The following is a 19348-nucleotide window of genomic DNA, read 5'->3' on the forward strand; positions in this document are numbered from 1 at the left end:
ATGTATATTAGAATTTATATAAAATATTTGTTGTCTTTGTTATTTGTTTTGCCTCCGAAGCAAACGCTAATTAAAGCATGATAAAAAGTTCAAGTCTATATACTTGTATATAATAATAGCTACACTACCCTCATAAAAATGGGCTATTTGAGTGCAAGACCAGGGTTTTGATGAAAAGTAATACACAATCTGAACATAATTCAATAAGTCATGCTCTCAAACCTCGCTATTTAAAGATAGGAAAAAAGCTCCATACCAGCTGACAACACACTCCTTTTATTAGTGCACATGCCTTGTCTATGGCCTTGACACACACCTCAGCAAATTCCATTTCTAAAAAAAATCTGTAGGGTTATCTAACAGGTATCTAACACACTAAATAAAGTATTTGTGGAAATATGCTGCAGCCAAAAGCAGCCATTACAAAATAATGTTTAAGTGTTAGCCATTTCCACTCAGTACTAGTTTGGTGTGCTGTTTGTCGTGCCAAGCCTGTGCACGGCTACTACCAGTTCTGGTGACAGTCCTACTCTACACAGGGCCTCTGGGTGCTCTGGAAAGTACAGGATGGTGCTCGTCTAGAACACACAACCTCTTTGAGCCGGTTGCACAACATTCTTTGAGAAAGTGTTCACATTCACGTCCCTGTTACGTAAAGCAGACGATGTGCTGCCATCAAGGAAGGCCTGCAGCTGCTGTGATAATCAGCTGTATTAAATCCAGGACGTATTGAACAAGTAACATGTTGATATCTGTGCTTGAACTAACAGAAATGTCACTATGATCCGGTGTAACTGCCTTTGTCAGCCTGGACTGGTGTAATCTGATTATTTCAATAGCAGATTATGAAGATGAATGTCTGCCCATAGTAAATGTGCAGGTACTGACACACCACCACACAGGTGAATGGCACTAAATTAAGCATATCACAGATTCGTTTCCCAATAATTAAACATAATAATATTGCCAAATCTAAACAGCAACAGCTTTTCTCAGTGTACGATACTTTATATGCACTTACAGACGTTCACTTGATCCAATTTAACAAAGCACAATACCAAAAATGTGAGGTTATTTTCAATTTTTTATTTTGCACCATCCACAATATAATTCAATGTTTGTAGATTCCATTTCTGTTGGGCATTGCACTGTGTGACACTGGTGTAAATAAGAGTTATTTAAAAACAGTAGCTGCAGCACACAATCATACACTTAGACATTAACTTTGGCAGAATTGGTTTTATGTATTATAAAATGTAAAAGGCGTGACCTGCAAACTGCCTTCAAACTAGTGTCTTTTAGAATATTTTAAAGCTATATCATCTCTTGAGTTTTACGACTCGGGAGACAGTTTTTCTCCATTCCTTTTTCTCTTAGTTCCTTGTATTGTAAAATTGTGCTCTGCTTTGTTGTTGTGTTTCTCTTATGCATGAGCTCAACATATAATTGTACTGAATCATTTAAATTCTCAATTAAGGACTGGGGATAGTTTTTGTCACTGAATCAGTTAGTTTACAAACTGGCAGCTGGATAGAAAAAGCCAAACAGAGAAGGATTTAGTTTTTTCTGATCGAGTTTCCATCGAGACGTTATTTGATCACTTTTTAATGGACACAATTATGTTACTCACTTCCTCTTCCTGTTATAACTTTCATGTCTACATTGTCTCCCGCACTTTCAAATTGCCTGAGCACGACCTGCCAACGCTAACGTTAGCCTGCGGAGTGGCCCCTGGTGCTGGGGGAACTCTTCACAGACTCGGTGCAAGATGGCAGAGGTAGTGTGCACATGCTCAGTCTGGGTTTGCAGAGCGGCTCTGACTGAGTCCCTGGTGGACGAAGCCTTGTAGCGGCCCTCGCACACCCCCTGCAGCTTCTTAGCCCGGTTCTGTAGAGTCAGCAGGTGGTCTAAGTTCTAGAGGGAGGGACATATAAAGAATGAGAGTGGTTTTTATTTCATTTAAAACAATGACTAGCTATATCTAGTATGCTTGCTAATCGGAGCGGTTCCAAGAGTGGAAACTCTGATGACAGTAAATCTACAGCTGTGTCAACTTGACCTGGACAGTGCTTTAACAAATATTCTCACCACACCTTCAACACATCAATAGCAACATTTACCGGCAGTAGACAGAAGGTGAATATTTATCTTCTGAGAGGACACTTGATTGACGCATGTCAGCTATAATATAATCTGGAAGCTTAAAAAAGAAGACTGTATTGTGTATTAAATTTCAATATAGTGAGGAGTCAGTTACACTCAGAATGCAGGTGCAAACAGATACAGTGTTACTGTATATTCACATAGTAGCATGTATTCATTCATGCACAATATTTGCTCCTTACCCTAACTTTAGTGTCCTCGAGATCAACAATGTCATGGTCCAGGGTGCGGCTGGTGCTGCACAGTTCTATCAGCCGCTGCTTCTGCTGTGCAAGCGCGTCAGCCAGATACCCCTGGCTCTCCTGTTGGTCCTTGATCACCTGCTCACACTCAGCCAAATGCTGAAGAGATGAATGATGTATATGAGATAACAGTGCTTCAGGTACATATGCAGAAATGGAGGATCCCGAAATGTGTCCTACCTTGTGCACGTCCTTGATCTTGCGCCGCAGGCCTTGTGCTTGGCGGCTCAGGTCGCCCTTTGTAGCCTGTTTTTGTGAGCTGTGGACCATGGCCTTTCTACGGTTAGCAACAGTCTCCCTCCTCGCCACTGTCTCTTCACTCTCCCTCAGCAACTGCTCCTGCTGCCTCTTTAGTTGGTTGAGTTGGGCCTAACACACACGTATTAAATGAGATTAAACAAACAAGCATTCATATCATCAATAAAATGTTACATGTATTGTTTACCTCGTTCATTATTTATTGTGTGTGCAGGGTTTACCTCACTACGATGTATCTCAGCCTTCATCATCTGGATTTCTCTGTGGACCACGTCAGAGTCCAAAGCTGAACGAGTCTCTTTTACAAGCTGGATCTTCTTCTCCCACAGCAGGATCTTCCGCCTGCAGGTCACACGCACACAACACATGAACCCAACAAAATGATAAATCCAGACTGAATCGAGCAGTCAACAACTGATGGATTTTCATCCAATTATAGGAAAAGTTTATTCAAATATTAGCTTGTGTACACTAGATGTAATGATTTGTGCTCAAAGTATATGGTCCTGTGAAAATCTCTAGCCCCCCACCCCCCCTATAGTTATTAAATATTTTGATGGACTTCATATTGATATGACATTTATTCACTTAAAGGGATAATTCAACGAAAAATGAAAATTGAGAAAATGTGCTCAACTCATGTTGTGTGTAGCATGGGAATCTGCTTGTGCACAATGTTAGACTTTTTTTCTCCTCGTGTTTAAATGCGTTTCCCATAAATCATAAAAACGCATTGTAAACTTCAAGTACTGTACAGGTCCTAATAACTTATGATTACTTTTGCTGCATAATGTTTAAGAGCAATGTAAGCGCAGGCAGGTGGGGGAGCGTGGAAGTAAAACGAAAAACAGGCCTGATGTGCTTCTGCCCTAATACTGATGGCTTTTTTTGTTGCAAAATATTTAATTATTAAAAATACTATATTTTAGATAATTGTCACAAAGAGACTCACTCAGCTTCCACCAGACTGTTGAGGAGTCTTTCTTTCTCATCATGGGTCTTCTCATATGTCATCTGGATCTCCACTGAGTCCTGCTCTGCTTCCTGAACACATTATATTTCATGTTTAATAATATTTACTATTAAAAGTGCAGAGAATAAAAACAATTAAAGCTGAATTTATCAGCCATGCTGTGCCTTAAGTCTCCGCAGAAAATCTGACTCCATCAGCACGTTCTCCTTCTCCAGTGCCTGGCTGAGCTGCCCGTTCTTGCTGAGCATGTAGTTGAGCTTCAGCAGGTCTTCTCTTAGCATCTTCGTGTTCTTCTCCAGATCTCTATGCTCTTGGTGCTCTGCTTCAATCTGATCTGGTGGGGGTGGAGAGGGCATCAGAGTGTGACCGCAACTGGAAGTGTACAGGTTGTGCATAGTATCTGCAAATCCCTTTTTATAGTTAATATAGCATACTGCTATTTAGTATACTATGGTGAAATTTAACCCATTTAAATATATAGTACAAAACATTTTTCATAATCATATTCATATTGTATACCATACCTGTCTATATGCTTTTAACACGCTATATATGTATGTGTGTGTAGACGTTTATTTCAATATCTCCTCATTTATAACAAGTGAATTTCCTCAGCTTTGGATCAATAACGTTATAACAGTGTCTGTTTTTCAAAGTTGCAAAATTCATGTACTAATAATAATAGTTACAGTCTCAGACATGTTATTTAAAAGCTAAAGACCATTAGTGGCCTATAATTAACTGGCTTTTACAGACTGACTTGGACCTGTTTCATTCATACATGTGTGTGCTTTTTAGGAACATTACGTACACTTGAAATGTATTTCTTTCTGCTGCATGACAGTGTGCTCTATCTGCAGTTTATGCATGTTCTTGCTGTTGGCCTCTATCTCACGCGTCAGTCCGACAAGAGTCGTCTGACGTTTCATCCAGAGCTGCTGGTCATTCTTGATATTCGCTGCCAGCTCCTCGATAGCAGCCTTCAACGAATCCACCTTGATTTGCAGAGGACTTAGGTCTTCATTCTGGAAAAGAAGGCAAACAAATCATAAATATACCATGTAATTATACAACAGCAGAGCTGCTATTTTTTTCTTCCGTCACCATGACAGGTGTTTATTTCTTTTGTCTATGGACAGGTTTTGAGTCAAGTGATAGTGTTGGAATTGTTCAAAATAATTGCTATGAAACTTAATACAAATCTAGATCAAAATGGAGGCCAAGTAGGAAGATGGGTGTGGTCTGACCCATGAGTTATGTAATAATGTAGTAATGTCTAATCCGTACTTATGAACTGGAAAGTCAGCATGTTGACAGGCATTGAAGCTGGTGTCATCAAATCCCAAGATTATCTGTAGTTTTTACTATATGCAGTGTCTGAATCTTATGATTGTTTCTATTGCACTTCAAAATTCAAATTGAATAATCCACATAAACAACAATCAATTTGGGATTTCGTCTCCAAGATCTCTCACCCCAGTGCTGGCTGTGATTTTACTGATCTTTCTGTTGTAGTTGGCAATGGTGGTCTCCTTCTTTTCAATCAGTGCATTGAAGGAAGTAATCTGGGCCCGGTTGGATGTGATCATTCTTTGGTACTTTGCTTTCTCCTCATTGAGGGCTTCCTGAGTGACGGAGAGACTCTCCAGATGCTGGCTGACTTCAATGATCTCCAGTCCCACCGTCACCACCTCATTCTCCAGCTGCCACAGCTGAGAGATCTAAAGGGGAGAAAGAGATGGTAAGTGAGACAATACTGTAATATTAAATTGTTACTGTATACATAACTTATTGTACATTAGACTTTTTTTACATTCCTGAATCCTATATTTCTCTAAAACACCCCAGTTTGAAACTAAAGGTCTACAAATATACTGTTTATTAAATAATATACTAATAACAATGACAACATGACTTCTTATGTACATGGAAGGACTCTGCACTGTGTCTGGATGCTTTTTCTATCTTTCAAAAATGGCATCTTTACCTTTTCTTTCTTGAGCTCAGCTTTCTTGCTGGTGAGCCTTTGGGAGTACTTGGCAGCCTTGTTGTGGGTAAGCTTCTGCTGCATGTGGGTCATGATCTTGTCCTCCAGCTCCATACGCACAGCATTCTCTTTCTCCGACTTCCTCCTCTGATTATTCAGATGAGTCTGGTGGCTGCTGGATTCCTAGAATGAAGAAGGAGAAGTTGGGGGTTAAGAAAAGTGTGTGAAACGGATATCGAGGGAGAGGGAGTAGAACGACTGTCAGGACAAACACAGAAGGCTTTGCCCTCTCTCCACCTTTGTGAGCCTGTCGAGGGTGTTCTCGGAGTCGCTCAGGATGCGGATGCAGATGCTGTACTCTGCTTGTAGAGCCTCGTGCTGGGCCTGTCTCTGCCTGATCAGCTTTCTGGAGGTGGCTCCATCCATCAGGACCCTGTTCAGCTGCAGAGTCAGTGCCTCATTCTTCTCCTGTTCTATAGTGGTGGATTTCTTGAAGCCTTCAATCTCTCCGTCCAATAAGATAACCTGGTGCTCTTTTGTGCTATTGGAAACACATACAGCAGAAAAGCATGTGTGAACACATGCTTTAATTTTGATATTCGTCACCATTTCTTATATCGCAGTTCATGAAACAGGTGAAAACCTGCATTTAGCATAGTGAGAGTAATTTTTGTTTTCATTTGTCGATGGGAACAATCTGTCACTGAGAAAAACATTAGCCCCATCTTGACATGTTTTCTGCAGAGACATTACATTTACAACGTGTTTGAAGTACAATAGCTTGTTTCAATTGGATCAGTAGCATATTAATAAATTCATCCCTTTCTTGCCGTAATTCTCACCGCACATCCTCCTGCATCTTGCTGAGGTCTTCATCTCGTCTCCTCAAGCTCAACACGCTGCTGTTCCACAGCTGCAGCAGCTGTTTACGCATCATCAACAGAGACTCCATCTCCATCTCCACCTGCACACAGACACAAACATGTGTGGACATGTGGCAATGCCAGTGTTGTACAGACACTTCACCAACACTCATATAATATAAGAATCAAACAATGTATATCAGAAGCTTACATTTAGAAGAGAATCTATGAATGGGGACAATGACCCTGCCTTTAGTGCTTAGGTTGAGTCACGTGATACTGACAGGCTCATGAAATCAAATCAAGCATGTAATCTCATAAAAATCTCACTAGTCAACTATAAATTACTACAATATATTGTAGTAAACCAGTACTGTATATATACAGTACTGGTTTTGCCAAACACCTTGTGCATATTGATCGCAGTAATTTAATTCATGTTTTAAATCGTTTGGAAGCACAGAAATTAATATCTTTAAATTAACACTGGATTAAATGTGTAATATGAAAGGTATCACAGAAACCGATCCCTTGCTAATAGTTAACAAACTGCAGGTAAACACAGAGCCCCATTGAGATGCTGAGGAGCCAGATATTCTCAGGAGATTAAAAGGAGGATAAATGTTGGATTTGTATTCATTATGTGGCCAGAAACACAACTATAGTGTACATCATTTGTTTATTTATTGTTTTTTCTAACAGTAACATTTGTGTCATTTTATTTCTTACAGCTTGCACCACTGTTCTTAAGTGGCCAAAACTATATTGAAGCTTTAATCTTTAATCCTGTCAGTTAACTGAAAATAATTGTCCTGTTTAAAGAAGCTTTAATTGAAACTTTACAAGGTTGATGCCTAAGGCACTTTGACCTTACATATGCAGTATAAACTGTCTTATTTCATCCTATAGTTACCTCAGAGAGGACCTGTCTGGCTGCCTGTGTCTCCTCTGCTTGAGCACAGGCCTTGGACTCATACATGGCAACCTGCTGAGTCAGCCTCTCCAGTTCCTTCGTCAGACGCTCCACATATAAATCCTGATGACGCAAAATGTTCAACCAATGAAAGTGAATTAATGAATCAATGAATATGTATAATACAGTTAAAGTGTCAAATGAGTTGATATTGTTAATGTGCCCGACTTCATCCTGTCCACCTGCTTCAGTTTCTGTTCTTCAGCCTGATTCTTCTCGGCTCCCGCTTTGTGTCTGGTGGTCCTATTGGCTTTGACGTCAGAATGCAGATCTTCACAGGCTCTCTGTGCGAAGACGAGGTGCAGCGACAAGTTGTCGACCTCTGCCTGTAGCTGGGACACTGGAGAAGATACACAGCATTAAAAACATTTACACTAAGCCTCAGATCTTAAGTTTAGAAACATGGTCTGACACTGATTATGTCTTACTGGTGCTGTAACAGTGTTTATGTCCAATGAACTAAAGTATTTTCATACAAAGCCAACTAAGCACTGAAATAATCCTAATATTTCATGCTGTTGGGTGAATCTATTGTCCTTTCTCTGGACATAGAGGCACTGATAAACACAAGTTGCTGACTAATTCGGGTGTTTAAGGGGATCCAGACTGGTTTCTGCATTTTAAACAAGATTACATTACATTACATTACATTACATTACATTACATTACACAAGATAATAATAATATTACAATTCACCATTTTCCTAAAAGTAAAGGACGAGTCCGACTCCACTATGGTATTTTTCACTCATAATTCCAAACCTAGAACTCATACTGAATTTAAATTGAAATCTTGCTCATAAGCGTATAAAGTACATGGTGCAACATGTGAGAATGAAATATAATCCTGAATCAAGACCCCCAAATGGAAAGTCAGGCTCACCATCAGCTTTGGCTCTGCTGTGCTGGCTGCTAATGTTGGAAAAGTGTCTATTCCCTGCCTCCAGCTGATCCTGGGCCTGCCGATATTCGGTTTCAGCCTGTGTCCTGTTCTGATGATGCTCTTCAAGCCTTGTTTGGAGTCTGGCCAGCTGCTCCTGAATCCTGAAAATCGTTAAGCCTTTCTCCTGTATGAGGCTGGCCTCTGACTTCTCAACTCCGAGCTGTGGCAGAGGTAGAGAGAGAGCGAGGGAGAAAGAGCAAAAGCAGGAATCAGATCAAAGTATCCAGGTAGTTTTACTCTGGCTTTCTATTGTCCTGAACACATTCTTTCTCAAAGGTGTTTAGTTTGTTGATTTCATCTGCTTTTCATTAACAATAGTTTTATGTTGGTCCTTAAAATGTGCTTGCTGCACAAAGAAATAACAATCCAAAAATAGTCCACATTCTAAACAGCTCAACATCACCATCTTCTGGACATACTGAGAACATATAGTTAAAGAAAGAGAAAACAACCTTTTCCTTTATCTGAATCTCGATCCTCTCCAGCTCCTCTCTCAGCTGCTTGTTCAGAGCAGCTTGTTGCCTTCTGACCAGGGGCTGTCAAAAGATGAAACATTGAAACAATGACAGTGGGAATGATAAACAAAGAAATCTGATATTATGAAAATAAACTGGAAATGCTAACATTTATGAATGGAGGCAACTACTGATCTCCTCCTGATAAGGAGATACTACACACATGTTCAGGATCAAGAACGAGAAATTCCTCCTCTTCCTCCTCCTCCAGCAGTGGCTCCTCATCCTCCATGTCTTCTGACGTATTGAGGTTGGAGAGGTTAATATTCACCGGCATCTGAGCAGAGTTGTCTTGCACTGAAAGACAGAAAATAGGTAATTCTTAAAATGAATCAACAAATTATGATGTCAAAAATAATCCACACTGTTGTGTGATAATTAACTTGTGAGTATGCTAAGATGAACGTTTTTTAAATGCAAATATATAGAGGATGAATAAAGTTAAAGTTAATGAAACTATTGTAAGTTTATGCAGAAAAGAGTTTTCCTATAATATTTCTTAAATAATTAATAGTAGTAACATTTGAACTAAGGAATCTTAGGCAAACTCACCTAAATTAAAAAAAATAACTTAATTACCTAGTTTATGTAAATTGCAAATATGTCTGCGTTACTTTTGCCTATTTATTTATAGATGTGAATGTATTGATCAGTGCTATATTGTGTCACAGCTTTGTATCGAATTGTAAATCCCAGCAGGTTTATAGTGTGACCGACCAGAATCCTGGGAGTTTTCATCCTCACCACTAAGGGAAGGGTCATACTCAGGGGCCGAGTCTTCAGGCTCTGGTCCTATCTGATCCTGTGAGTCACACTGGCACACATACAAAATAAAAAAATATATAAAACTTGATATAGAATATGATATAAACATAGAATTACCACTTTTTCGCTGTAAACATTTCCTGTGAAATTTGGGGTCACACTGTCTAATTATAAAGATGCTTTCTCTCAATACAAGTACATTTTGCTGCTAAAAATAAGCAAATGGCATTTGTCTATGTACATTTGTTGGTTTGATTGTAATTTAGAAATAAAGAAATTCAGAGAGATTTGCCATCTTTTCTTGTTTTCTAGTCTAATTAACTCCCTGAAATCATCAATTTCAAATTTTAAGTCATCTGATGCTTAAAAAAGTGATTTAGTTTTTAACCTTACTTTATTGCTTGACATTAGTCTTTTTGATCTAATTTCAAGATTGTGTGAGCTAAAAGGAGAGAGGGTTTATAAAAGAGATAAAACGATAAAAGAAAAACAGTAGGTTGACTCGTCTTGATTCCTCACACACAGCATACCTCTGGTGGGTCAGAAACTGCCCTGTCCTCTGAAGCCTCTCCTTCCTGTGGCTTTGGGTCTTCGTCAACTTGGCTGTACCTTCCTTCCATAGCACTCTGTGTTTTAACCTGTGATGACAAACAAGTGGTCTTACATACAGGCTACCAGTGGAAGAACCAGCAAAGATCTGGTGTGAGTTGTTCGCTGTTCCAATGTGTGAGGCAGCTTTTACTTTTTAGGCCGAGAGCTACGTTGGCCCTGAGAGCTAAACGCACTGCAACTTAAGAAAACACATGCAAGTAGTAAAAACACAAGCATCAGCCCTCTTGCCAGGGCACTGATGGCCACAACAGATACAGCGCTGACCAGCTGCCTGGTTTGTGCTTTATGGCCCGAGTGACGTGGCTGAAAGCTCGTGCCACATAAACGGAACTGTAGCTGCTGCTTAATATTGTTCAGAGGCATCTCTTTCACCGGGCCCTCATCTGTTACATTTGCAGAGGTTTTAGTAGGGTTTGAGGCCTGAAGGGACAGAACCCTATTGTTTTTCCTATTACTATTATTATTATTCGGTTTCCTCCGCCTAAGCGCAAATTCCCGTTAGAGGGATTGAGCTAGAAACACACGAAACTTGTGTGTTCATCAACTTTCTCTGAAACATGTGCTCATTCGGCTTCAGCTCAATGTGTTCTACAAAAAATTCTCTAGGACCATAAAAGTCCGTCATGATGATGTTTTTGCTAATGTGACATGACCTTTTTTTATACTATCAACAACAAATTTGGGAAACAGCATTATGAGACTGAGATAGTATTACATATTTGAGCATGGGGGATGCTAAAGTCTCCTAAAATCTTGAGAGCAGTATCCACTGAACCATCAACACATAATTGACATCTTAAGTACAAAATTATTTGGAGGAAGTGATTTTTTTCTACATATTTTAAGCTAGAATCATAGAAATTGGTACGTTAATTGGTTACAAGTAATTACAGCCCATTCTGCCACATGGTGGCGTTATTACATTTGACAGGCCACGCCCCTCACAGTTTGTCCGATTACTCGAAATTCCCCACACAAGTCTAGCTCAATGTGCACTAAAAATACAATTGTAGCTTTTTTGGGGGGGGATGATGACGTTTTCTTAACAATATTTATGGATGGGTTGCATATTAAATAAAGAAAATCCTTCGTTGCCATCATCCTTAAGACTCTGCATTCTTTTACCTACTCTGGGCCCAAGCTAATATTTTGAAATGCGCTCCTTTTCCTTTTTCTCTTGCCGAAAAGTGAATGTAGCTTCTTCTTGGTTGTCGGTTATATTGCAGCTCCTGGTCTGTAGCTATTTCTCAGTATTTTTCTAAGTATGTTTCTGCTTCTTCGTTTGTGTATTGGCACGTGGCAAACAACATCAAGGTGCATCCAATTTCAATATCCTAATTCTTCTTCTCCTCTGTTCAAAATGCTTTGATTTCATCCATTAAGGCTGGAATACCTGTTATCTTGTCTTCAAAGGCGTTCCTTTACATTCCATCTGTATTTTACCCTGCAACCACTGATGTGTCTTTTTTTTTTTAACTGTAGTGTTTATTCAGTTTTTTCCATTAACGTCAATCATGGCTGCAGGTATCCCTAATCTACAAAATCAGATTTATACAGTTTACAGTTCACATGTCTTTCGTTATGTCACACAACACCCATTTTTTCCACTGTTATAGAAACATCTTCCTTCAGTCGAAGTTGATAGGTCATTCTCTCCATACAGTATATTTCTCTTACAATCCCTAACCATTGTTCTATGGTAGGAGATTCAGTTTTGTACCAGTTCCTTGTTCTTGTTTTCTTAGTTGCAATCAACAGTATCTTGACTATATATCTATCACTTTCAGTAACGCTTTCAGTTACATTTCCAAGGTACAGAGTCTTGCCTTCATTTGGTATTTCATATCCCAGTATGTCTTTAATTGTGGCACCGACATCATCCCAAAAGGAGCTCAACCTGGGGCACATCCAGAAAATATGTGCATGGTTAGCTTCTTTGCTCCCACACGCCCGCCAGCATGATTGTTCTGTAGCACTTTGTCTACTTTTTATCTTAGGTGTTATGAAGAAACGGGTCAGATTTTCCACCCAAATTCCCTCCACATTTGTGAGTTTGTGGTAGTATGTTGTGTTTCACACATATCAAGCCACTCCTCAGGGGTGATGCCGATGCCCAGCTCCTTCTCCCATCTAGCCCTAATGTAATCAGTTGAAGCACTCGTACAGTCTCTGAGGTTTTGATATAACACAGATACCACCTTGATTTTCGACCCATTATATACTCGCGTTAGTACGTCTATCACACCGTTTAATTTTTTGGGGCTCCCTATTTCCCTTATAAAATAATCCCTTAGCTGTAGGTATCTAAAAAAATCCTCATTTTTTAATCCATAGCTTTCTCTAAGGTCCTGAAAAGACATTATGTTTCCTTTCTTGAGTATTGTACACATGGCAGTGATTCCCTTCCTCTCCCAGTTTCTGTATGTCAGGTCACTCAAGTTTGGCTTGATCTTTCATCATATGCAATCCAGTTCAACAACCTCACTTCCTTTTCCAATCTATGCCTTGTAATGAAATCAGCCCAGATAGTCAGTGTGTGGGAGGTTATTGGATCTATTGAACCTTTTAATGTTTTTATCAATGTAATGTTGCCCAAAAGGGATTGCACTGATTTATTAGCCACCCTCATCTCAATCTCTTTCCATTTGGAGTTATAATGTTTGTCACATCACTTGATTATTGGTCCAAGTTGTGCTGCCTCATAGTAATCCTTTAAATTTGGGAGTGCCATACCCCTCCGATTCTTAGCCAGTTGTAGCGTGCTATATTTTATTCTTGGTCTTTTACCGCTCCAAATGAACCTCAATATCATTTTGTCCCAGGCTTTAAATCTTTCTAGCGGTATCTTAACAGGAAGGGACTGGAAATTTTTGAGCTGAAGTCAAGTGATATGGTCGACCATCTCTCAATATCGCTCTTAATTTGTAGGTGGATCTGATCATTATTATTTTCTGAAGATGGCTTATCTGTTTTGTTAAGGTTACCCCAAGATATTTTATACTTTCTGAGTTCCATTTCCATTTATAGGCGTTTGTAGTTTCTTGGGACGGGGTATAATTAAAAGCCAGAATCTGTGTTTTACTCACATTTGATTTATATCCTGAGTGGTCTCCGTATATACTTATAAGTTTCATCAAATGTGTTAGGCTTGCATCAGGTCTTTCTAAATATATTATTACATTGTCTGCAAACAGACTTATTACATGTTTTTGTTCTTTTATATTTATTCCCTTTATTTCCTCACACTGCCTTATAGCCTGCACCAGAGGTTCAATGTGTAAGGCAAAGAGGAGTGGTGACAGGCAACATCCTTGGCGTGTTCCCCTCTGCAACTTTATGTTTTTTGTTAGACTACCTACATTAATGCATTTAATGGCTTCTTTGTTAAATCATAATCGTTCCAATGTTAAATATAAAAATGTCCAATTTACGGTATCGAAAGCCTTTTCGGCATCAAGACTCAGCAAAATAGCCTTAGTTTCCTTCATTTGTATCGAGTTTACTATTTGCAGGGTCCTTCTTATGTTTCCAATGTTTGTTGTCCTGTAATAAATCCAGTTTGTTCCTCGTCAATTAATTCTGTCATGAAATTCTGATATCTCCTTGCTATAATGGATGTGTATATCTTGTAATCTACATTGAGTATAGAAATGGGTCTGTAATTTTTACAATATTCTGTGTCTTTACCCTCCTTGGGGATTACAGATATGATTGCTTCATTCCATGAGGGTGACAATCTGCCTTCCCTAAGGGTACAGTTAAAGGATAAAACAAGGAGAGGAGTTAGTTCTTCTCTAAAAGTTCGGTACCACTCCGATGGAAAACCGTCACTTCCTGGTGATTTATTCGCCTTAAGCCTGGATATTGCCTTAGTTATTTCTTCAGGAGTTATAGGTGCTGTGAGAGCATGGTTTTTGTTTTCTCCAATAGATGGCAGATCAAGTGAACTAAGGAACTATATTTTTGCATCTTCATCCGATGAGGGTGGTTGAGAGTATAGTTTTTCGTAGCAGTCTCTGAATGTGTTCTCTAGTTCTACTTCATTATGTCTTAGTTGGTCTGTGGAAGAGTCTCTAATCTTATATATCGTGTTAATCCCTTGTTGTTTCCCAATTCTCCTTGCCAGAAGCCTTGTGGCTTTAGGGCCTGTTTCATAATAATCTTGTTTCAGAAATCTAAGTTTATCTCAATTTCGCTCCCTAATACATTATCTATTTCCCCTTTAATATCCTTTATTTCTTGTTGGATTTGGGCTGTGTAAGTAGTTTGGCGTTGTACCTCAAGATTTTTAAGTCTTTCCACTAAGTTGAGATACTTTGGCTGCTTAAGTTTTTTTTGTCTTCACGTGATTGCTATTAATTTCTCCCTTATCACCGCCTTCAGTGTGTCCCATAAGATTGTTGGGTTAATTTCTTCTGTGTCGTTTTCCTCAATGCTTAACTTATTTCATTTTCAATTTGTTCTATAGTTGTCTTGTTGTTCAGTATGCTTACATGCAGTCTCCGGGTAGTATTTTTCTGCCTTTTATTCAAAAGTACATTTAAGTGGACTGCATTATGGTCTGAGGTGTCAGCCACACCAATTATACAGTCTTGTACTGTAAATCCCAGTTATTCATTAAAATATAGTCAATTCTAGAGTGTTTGTTATATAAAGTAGAGTAATGTGTATAGTCCTTTTCCCTTGGATTCAGTTCATGCCATACATCAACCAGTCCATGTTCCTTCAACGACATGTTTACAAGTTTAGATATATGTGTCTTATTTCTTTTTTATGCTTGTTGTGTCTACCCTATGATCCATTATCTTATCAAAATCACCAGCACATATCACTATACCTTCAGATTCTAAGGCCATGATTGAGAATAATTATTTAAAGAATTGTTTAGTACTCTCTGGAGGAGCATATACATTTATTAATGTAACCATCTCTTTCTGTAATTTCCCCTTGACCATAATATATCGTCCCTCTGTATCCTTGATTTCTTTGAGACACTCAAAATTAGTCGAGTTTTGTATTACCACACCTCTTTTGTTGCTTTGTTTACATGTACTGTAATAGGTGTTTTTCTAAAACCCAATTTCTTCAGCTTTTCATGTTCTTCCTGGGAATAGGTGTGTTTCGTGCATAAAGACAACTTGGGCCTTCAGTTTTCTCATTTTCAAAATTATCTTAGATCTTTTAATTGGATTGTTCAACCCATTAACATTTAACGACACTAACGATATGCTGTTCATTTATAACTTTGGAGAATGACGTTATACATTGCTTTCGGACCCTTATTGCAGCCATGAGAATAAACTACAGCCCAAGAACATTGAGCAACTCAACAATAAAAAAAAACGAACTAAGACTGTAGGCACTTGCCCCCCACGTTTCCCCCGTGGGTTGAGGGGAAGTTCCCATGTAATATGGGGGTCCCTCCTTGGTGAGGTCTATTCTTGTTATACAGATTTTCTTGAACATCTGTCTCATTATAACTCACACATACAGCATCCGATCAATCTTAACAATGAGGATTATTAAATCCAATCACCCAGGTCCACCTATATACAAACTCTTACACTATTTAGCTTCAGTGTCTTTTATGTGTTATCTTTCACTTACTTATTCATGTAGATGCACTCACATACTTTATTAGTCCATTCCTCGGTATTTCTGCAGTCTTTGTTTTGCTTGTGTTGCGGTGTCTTCTTTGTTTCCCACCCGTTGCCATGTCCACGCTCTCTTTAGTTTTTGCTCCGTCTCCACGGATGGCGCTCCTCTCGCCATCGGGCTGCTCTGCATCTCCCCGCCGGGACAGTTGTCACTCCGATCCCTCTCTTGCTCAGGTGTTTTGTAGCTCTTCTTGCAGTTTCGTATGTTTTCAGGCCGGTGTTCCAGTGTATCCTCATTCTGGTCATGGGTGTCTGGAAACGGATTCCTCAGTACGCGGGAACTTTTTTAATTCCCGCGTACTCCTTTCTTTTCTGAATTATTTCCGTGGCGTAGTCATGATCAAAGAACAACACTCAGTTGTTATGTTGTGGTTTTTTCTTCCAGGCTTCCCTCAGTACCATCTCTTTTGTTGTGTACTGGAGGAAATTCACCACGATAGATCTCGGGGGTTTGCTGGAGTCCGGTTTTGGTGCCAGAGCTCGGCATGCGCGTTGTATTTGCAGGTCTATCTCTGCCGGCAAGGCAAGCTCCTTTTTTAACAACTGTTCTATGAATTGTGCAGCTGAGCTGGCCTCCGTTCCCTCTTCCAGGCACATAATCCGAATATTGTTTCGCCGGTTTCTTCCCTCTTGGTCTGTAAATTTTTCTTGTAGTATTTTCTGCTGCTTCAGTGTTTGGAGCAGCGCCTCTTTCACCTCCACAATCCTGTTCTCCGTCTCGTCAATTCTTTGCTCAGCCTCCGCGATTCTCACCGTTTGTGTTGCTAGCTCCTTCCCCGTGTCTGCTAACTTTTGGTTAATGTCTCTCTTAAAGTCCTCGAGTTCTTCCTTTAGTTCTCTTTTCATTTCCTTTTTGAGTGTGGCGAGCTCGCTTTTCATCTCCGTTCTGAAGTCGTCGATGTCTTTCAGACCTGCATGCAGCGCTTCGACAGCTCCGGTCTCGATGCTTTCGTCTTCTTCCCCCGTGTCCGACGTGTCTCCTCCGTCGTCCAGCAGTTTGGGTTGTTTAGCTGGGTTTTTGGTATTTTTTCGTCCTCTTGATCTTCCTCCCCTTTTCATGCTCAAAGCCAAAACGTTAAAACTCGTTTTAATAACCGAGTTCTGGGTTTTTTATCGAGTTTTGATCGGGAGTTGCACACGGTTTAATAGTGTTTTTTAATAATACAAATAAACTTCATTTACTAGTATTATTTACAAATACTAAAATACATACAAGTGTACACAACTATAACAACATTACCGTAATTATGTAAAATATTTTACTTTGAATCCCTTTTAAAAAGTGATTCTTCATTCATGAACAGTGTCAGGGGCTGGCAAAATGGCAAGCGTGAACCCAAAAGCATGACAACGAAGCAGGGTTCATCCATTCATCCTTGCTGTAGATGCTTCTTTTGATGGCATTGGAGCTGTCTTGTCACAAGCATCACCTGCCGAGACAGCTGCGCAGCCTGTCGTCTTTGCCAGCAATACGCTGACTGGTCTCAAATGAACTATCCAGCACACAGGCTTAAAGGTACACAGGTACCAAAAACTTTTCCTAGAAAGACGACTGTTGCAGAAACATCACTTTCTGGAACATTATCCAGCAATGATTCGCCACTTTGGTCCACTTGTTTTCTTGTGAACGATGAGATTTGAACCCAAAAAAATAAAAAATTAACAAGTTGTTAAAAGTGCAAGTTATATGTTACCCACTGAACAAGGGCTCCGTGACCCCCCCCCCCCCCCCCCCCGTGGCTCTCACATTGTGCAGATGTGTGTTTTGAAAGATAATTTAGAATTCATAGTGAAAAACATACCCTCTTGGTACCAGAGGTGTCACGTAACGAAGTACAAATACTTCGAAATTTTATCTATACTTTACTGGAGTATTTCTTTTTCAGAATACTTTTTTACTTCTACTCTTTACATTTTCACGCAAATATCTGTACTTTCTACTCCTTACATTTTAAAAATGTCCTTGTTACTCCTATTTCATTTTGGCTTGTTTTCATTCAAGGTTTGTCATCGCTCAAAAACACACACAAAAAAAAAACCTATCCAGATAAATCGCGCCATTCGGATATAGTAAACTTTATTGTGCTTGGATGAGAAGCATAAACATATACCATTCTGACAATAGGCGGCCCGTGGGACGAATCTGGCCCCCGAGCGTCTTTGGACTGGCCCCCGGAGTGTGCTTTTTTGTTTAAATACAACTTTTTTTTTTTAAACCAACAATGTACTAGCACTTAAATGACACTTAATCATAGCACTTTGTAGTTCTCTTTCTTAGCATTCGTTTCGATGTCTCACTATGGGATACGCCCCTCGCACATATTCACAGAAGCACTTATTCCAATTCGCCAGCCCTGATAGGCTGGCAGTCGTGACGTCCGCGTCAAGGTGCCACACCTTAAATACGGTGGACTCGGCATCACACGTCATTCAAACACCTCTTCTCGCTTCACGAACAAGCATTTTTCTAATCGGTCGTTGATGCTAACTAGCTGCTGTCCACAGACCGGAGCTAACACCTCCATCGCCGGACGCTAGTGGAATAAACGCCGATCCGACTGCCTTCACCATAGGTAGTTGCTTCTATGTGAATAGCTAAACGGCACCGGGAGCCTGCGGTCACCACACTGCCTGCCACCGGAGCTAGCTAACAGCGACTATCATTCCAGATAATTCGCTCCCCTTTAGCACACCAAGCTAAATGGATCAAGCTGCAAAGCTTCCTTCCACCTCGCAACCAGGCGATGCCCATCGCCTGTGCACCTGCGGAAATAAAATATCGAGCATGGACACTCACCAGGTCTGCTCCGCGTGTCTCGGGCTTGAACATGCCTGCGCCGCTGTCAGCAACGCAAGCTTGTGCGCCGACTGCGTCCGCTTCACAGCGAAGAGTCTCCGCCGAAGACTAGCCGCCAAGCTAGCGTCTCTGAGAGGGACCCAATCCTTTCCAGTGCCACTACCGAGGAACCCCAAACCGGTGTGGTCGAGGAGGATGCTCCGGAACCAGAGATTCAGCGCTGAGGCTCCACGCTGAATCTGCTAACGGAGCCACCCCTCATGTTGGATTATGAGGAGGAGGATGAGTCCGACGGCGGGGATTGTCTGGTGTCGGACGGTGACGACGAGGATTATGAATCCTGCTTTGTCCCACCTTCACAGGCTCTCAGTTCTCCAAGCCCTGCAAAGGGCTTGGTTGGGACAATTGCGCCGAGCGGCGATATATGCACGATGTGTGTAAACGCGCAGCAGAGAGACTGAAGATTCCATGGCCCGCGGTTGTGGCGGAGGCCCCAAGGTCCCGCTACGAGGGGAAGAAATTAGCCCAAGCAAAGAGGGCTGCGAGACAACTTCTCCCGATGTTCCCGGAACTCCTGGAGGAAGTTACCGCCTCATGGAA

The 19348-nt window shown here is 40.4% G+C and overlaps 1 protein-coding gene across 1 annotated transcript; it reads right to left on the bottom strand.

The window, feature by feature from the left end:
* Nucleotides 1–1099: 1099 nt before the first annotated feature.
* LOC133953370 (coiled-coil domain-containing protein 40-like) lies at nucleotides 1100–17010 on the bottom strand. The gene is made up of 19 exons (XM_062387271.1): nucleotides 16351–17010; nucleotides 10213–10320; nucleotides 9635–9731; nucleotides 9081–9214; nucleotides 8855–8938; nucleotides 8343–8562; nucleotides 7642–7799; nucleotides 7400–7522; nucleotides 6466–6587; nucleotides 5921–6164; nucleotides 5624–5806; nucleotides 5112–5357; nucleotides 4448–4661; nucleotides 3801–3970; nucleotides 3616–3707; nucleotides 2885–3005; nucleotides 2586–2774; nucleotides 2346–2504; nucleotides 1100–1914 (listed from the first exon to the last, which is right to left on the bottom strand). Exons 1-19 carry the CDS (start codon nucleotides 17008–17010, stop codon nucleotides 1678–1680), a joined length of 3561 nt encoding a protein of 1186 aa, XP_062243255.1. The 3' UTR covers nucleotides 1100–1677.
* Nucleotides 17011–19348: the final 2338 nt, after the last annotated feature.

This window comes from Platichthys flesus, chromosome 5 (genome assembly GCF_949316205.1).
Source record: "Platichthys flesus chromosome 5, fPlaFle2.1, whole genome shotgun sequence".
NCBI classification, from domain to species: Eukaryota; Metazoa; Chordata; class Actinopteri; order Pleuronectiformes; family Pleuronectidae; genus Platichthys; species Platichthys flesus.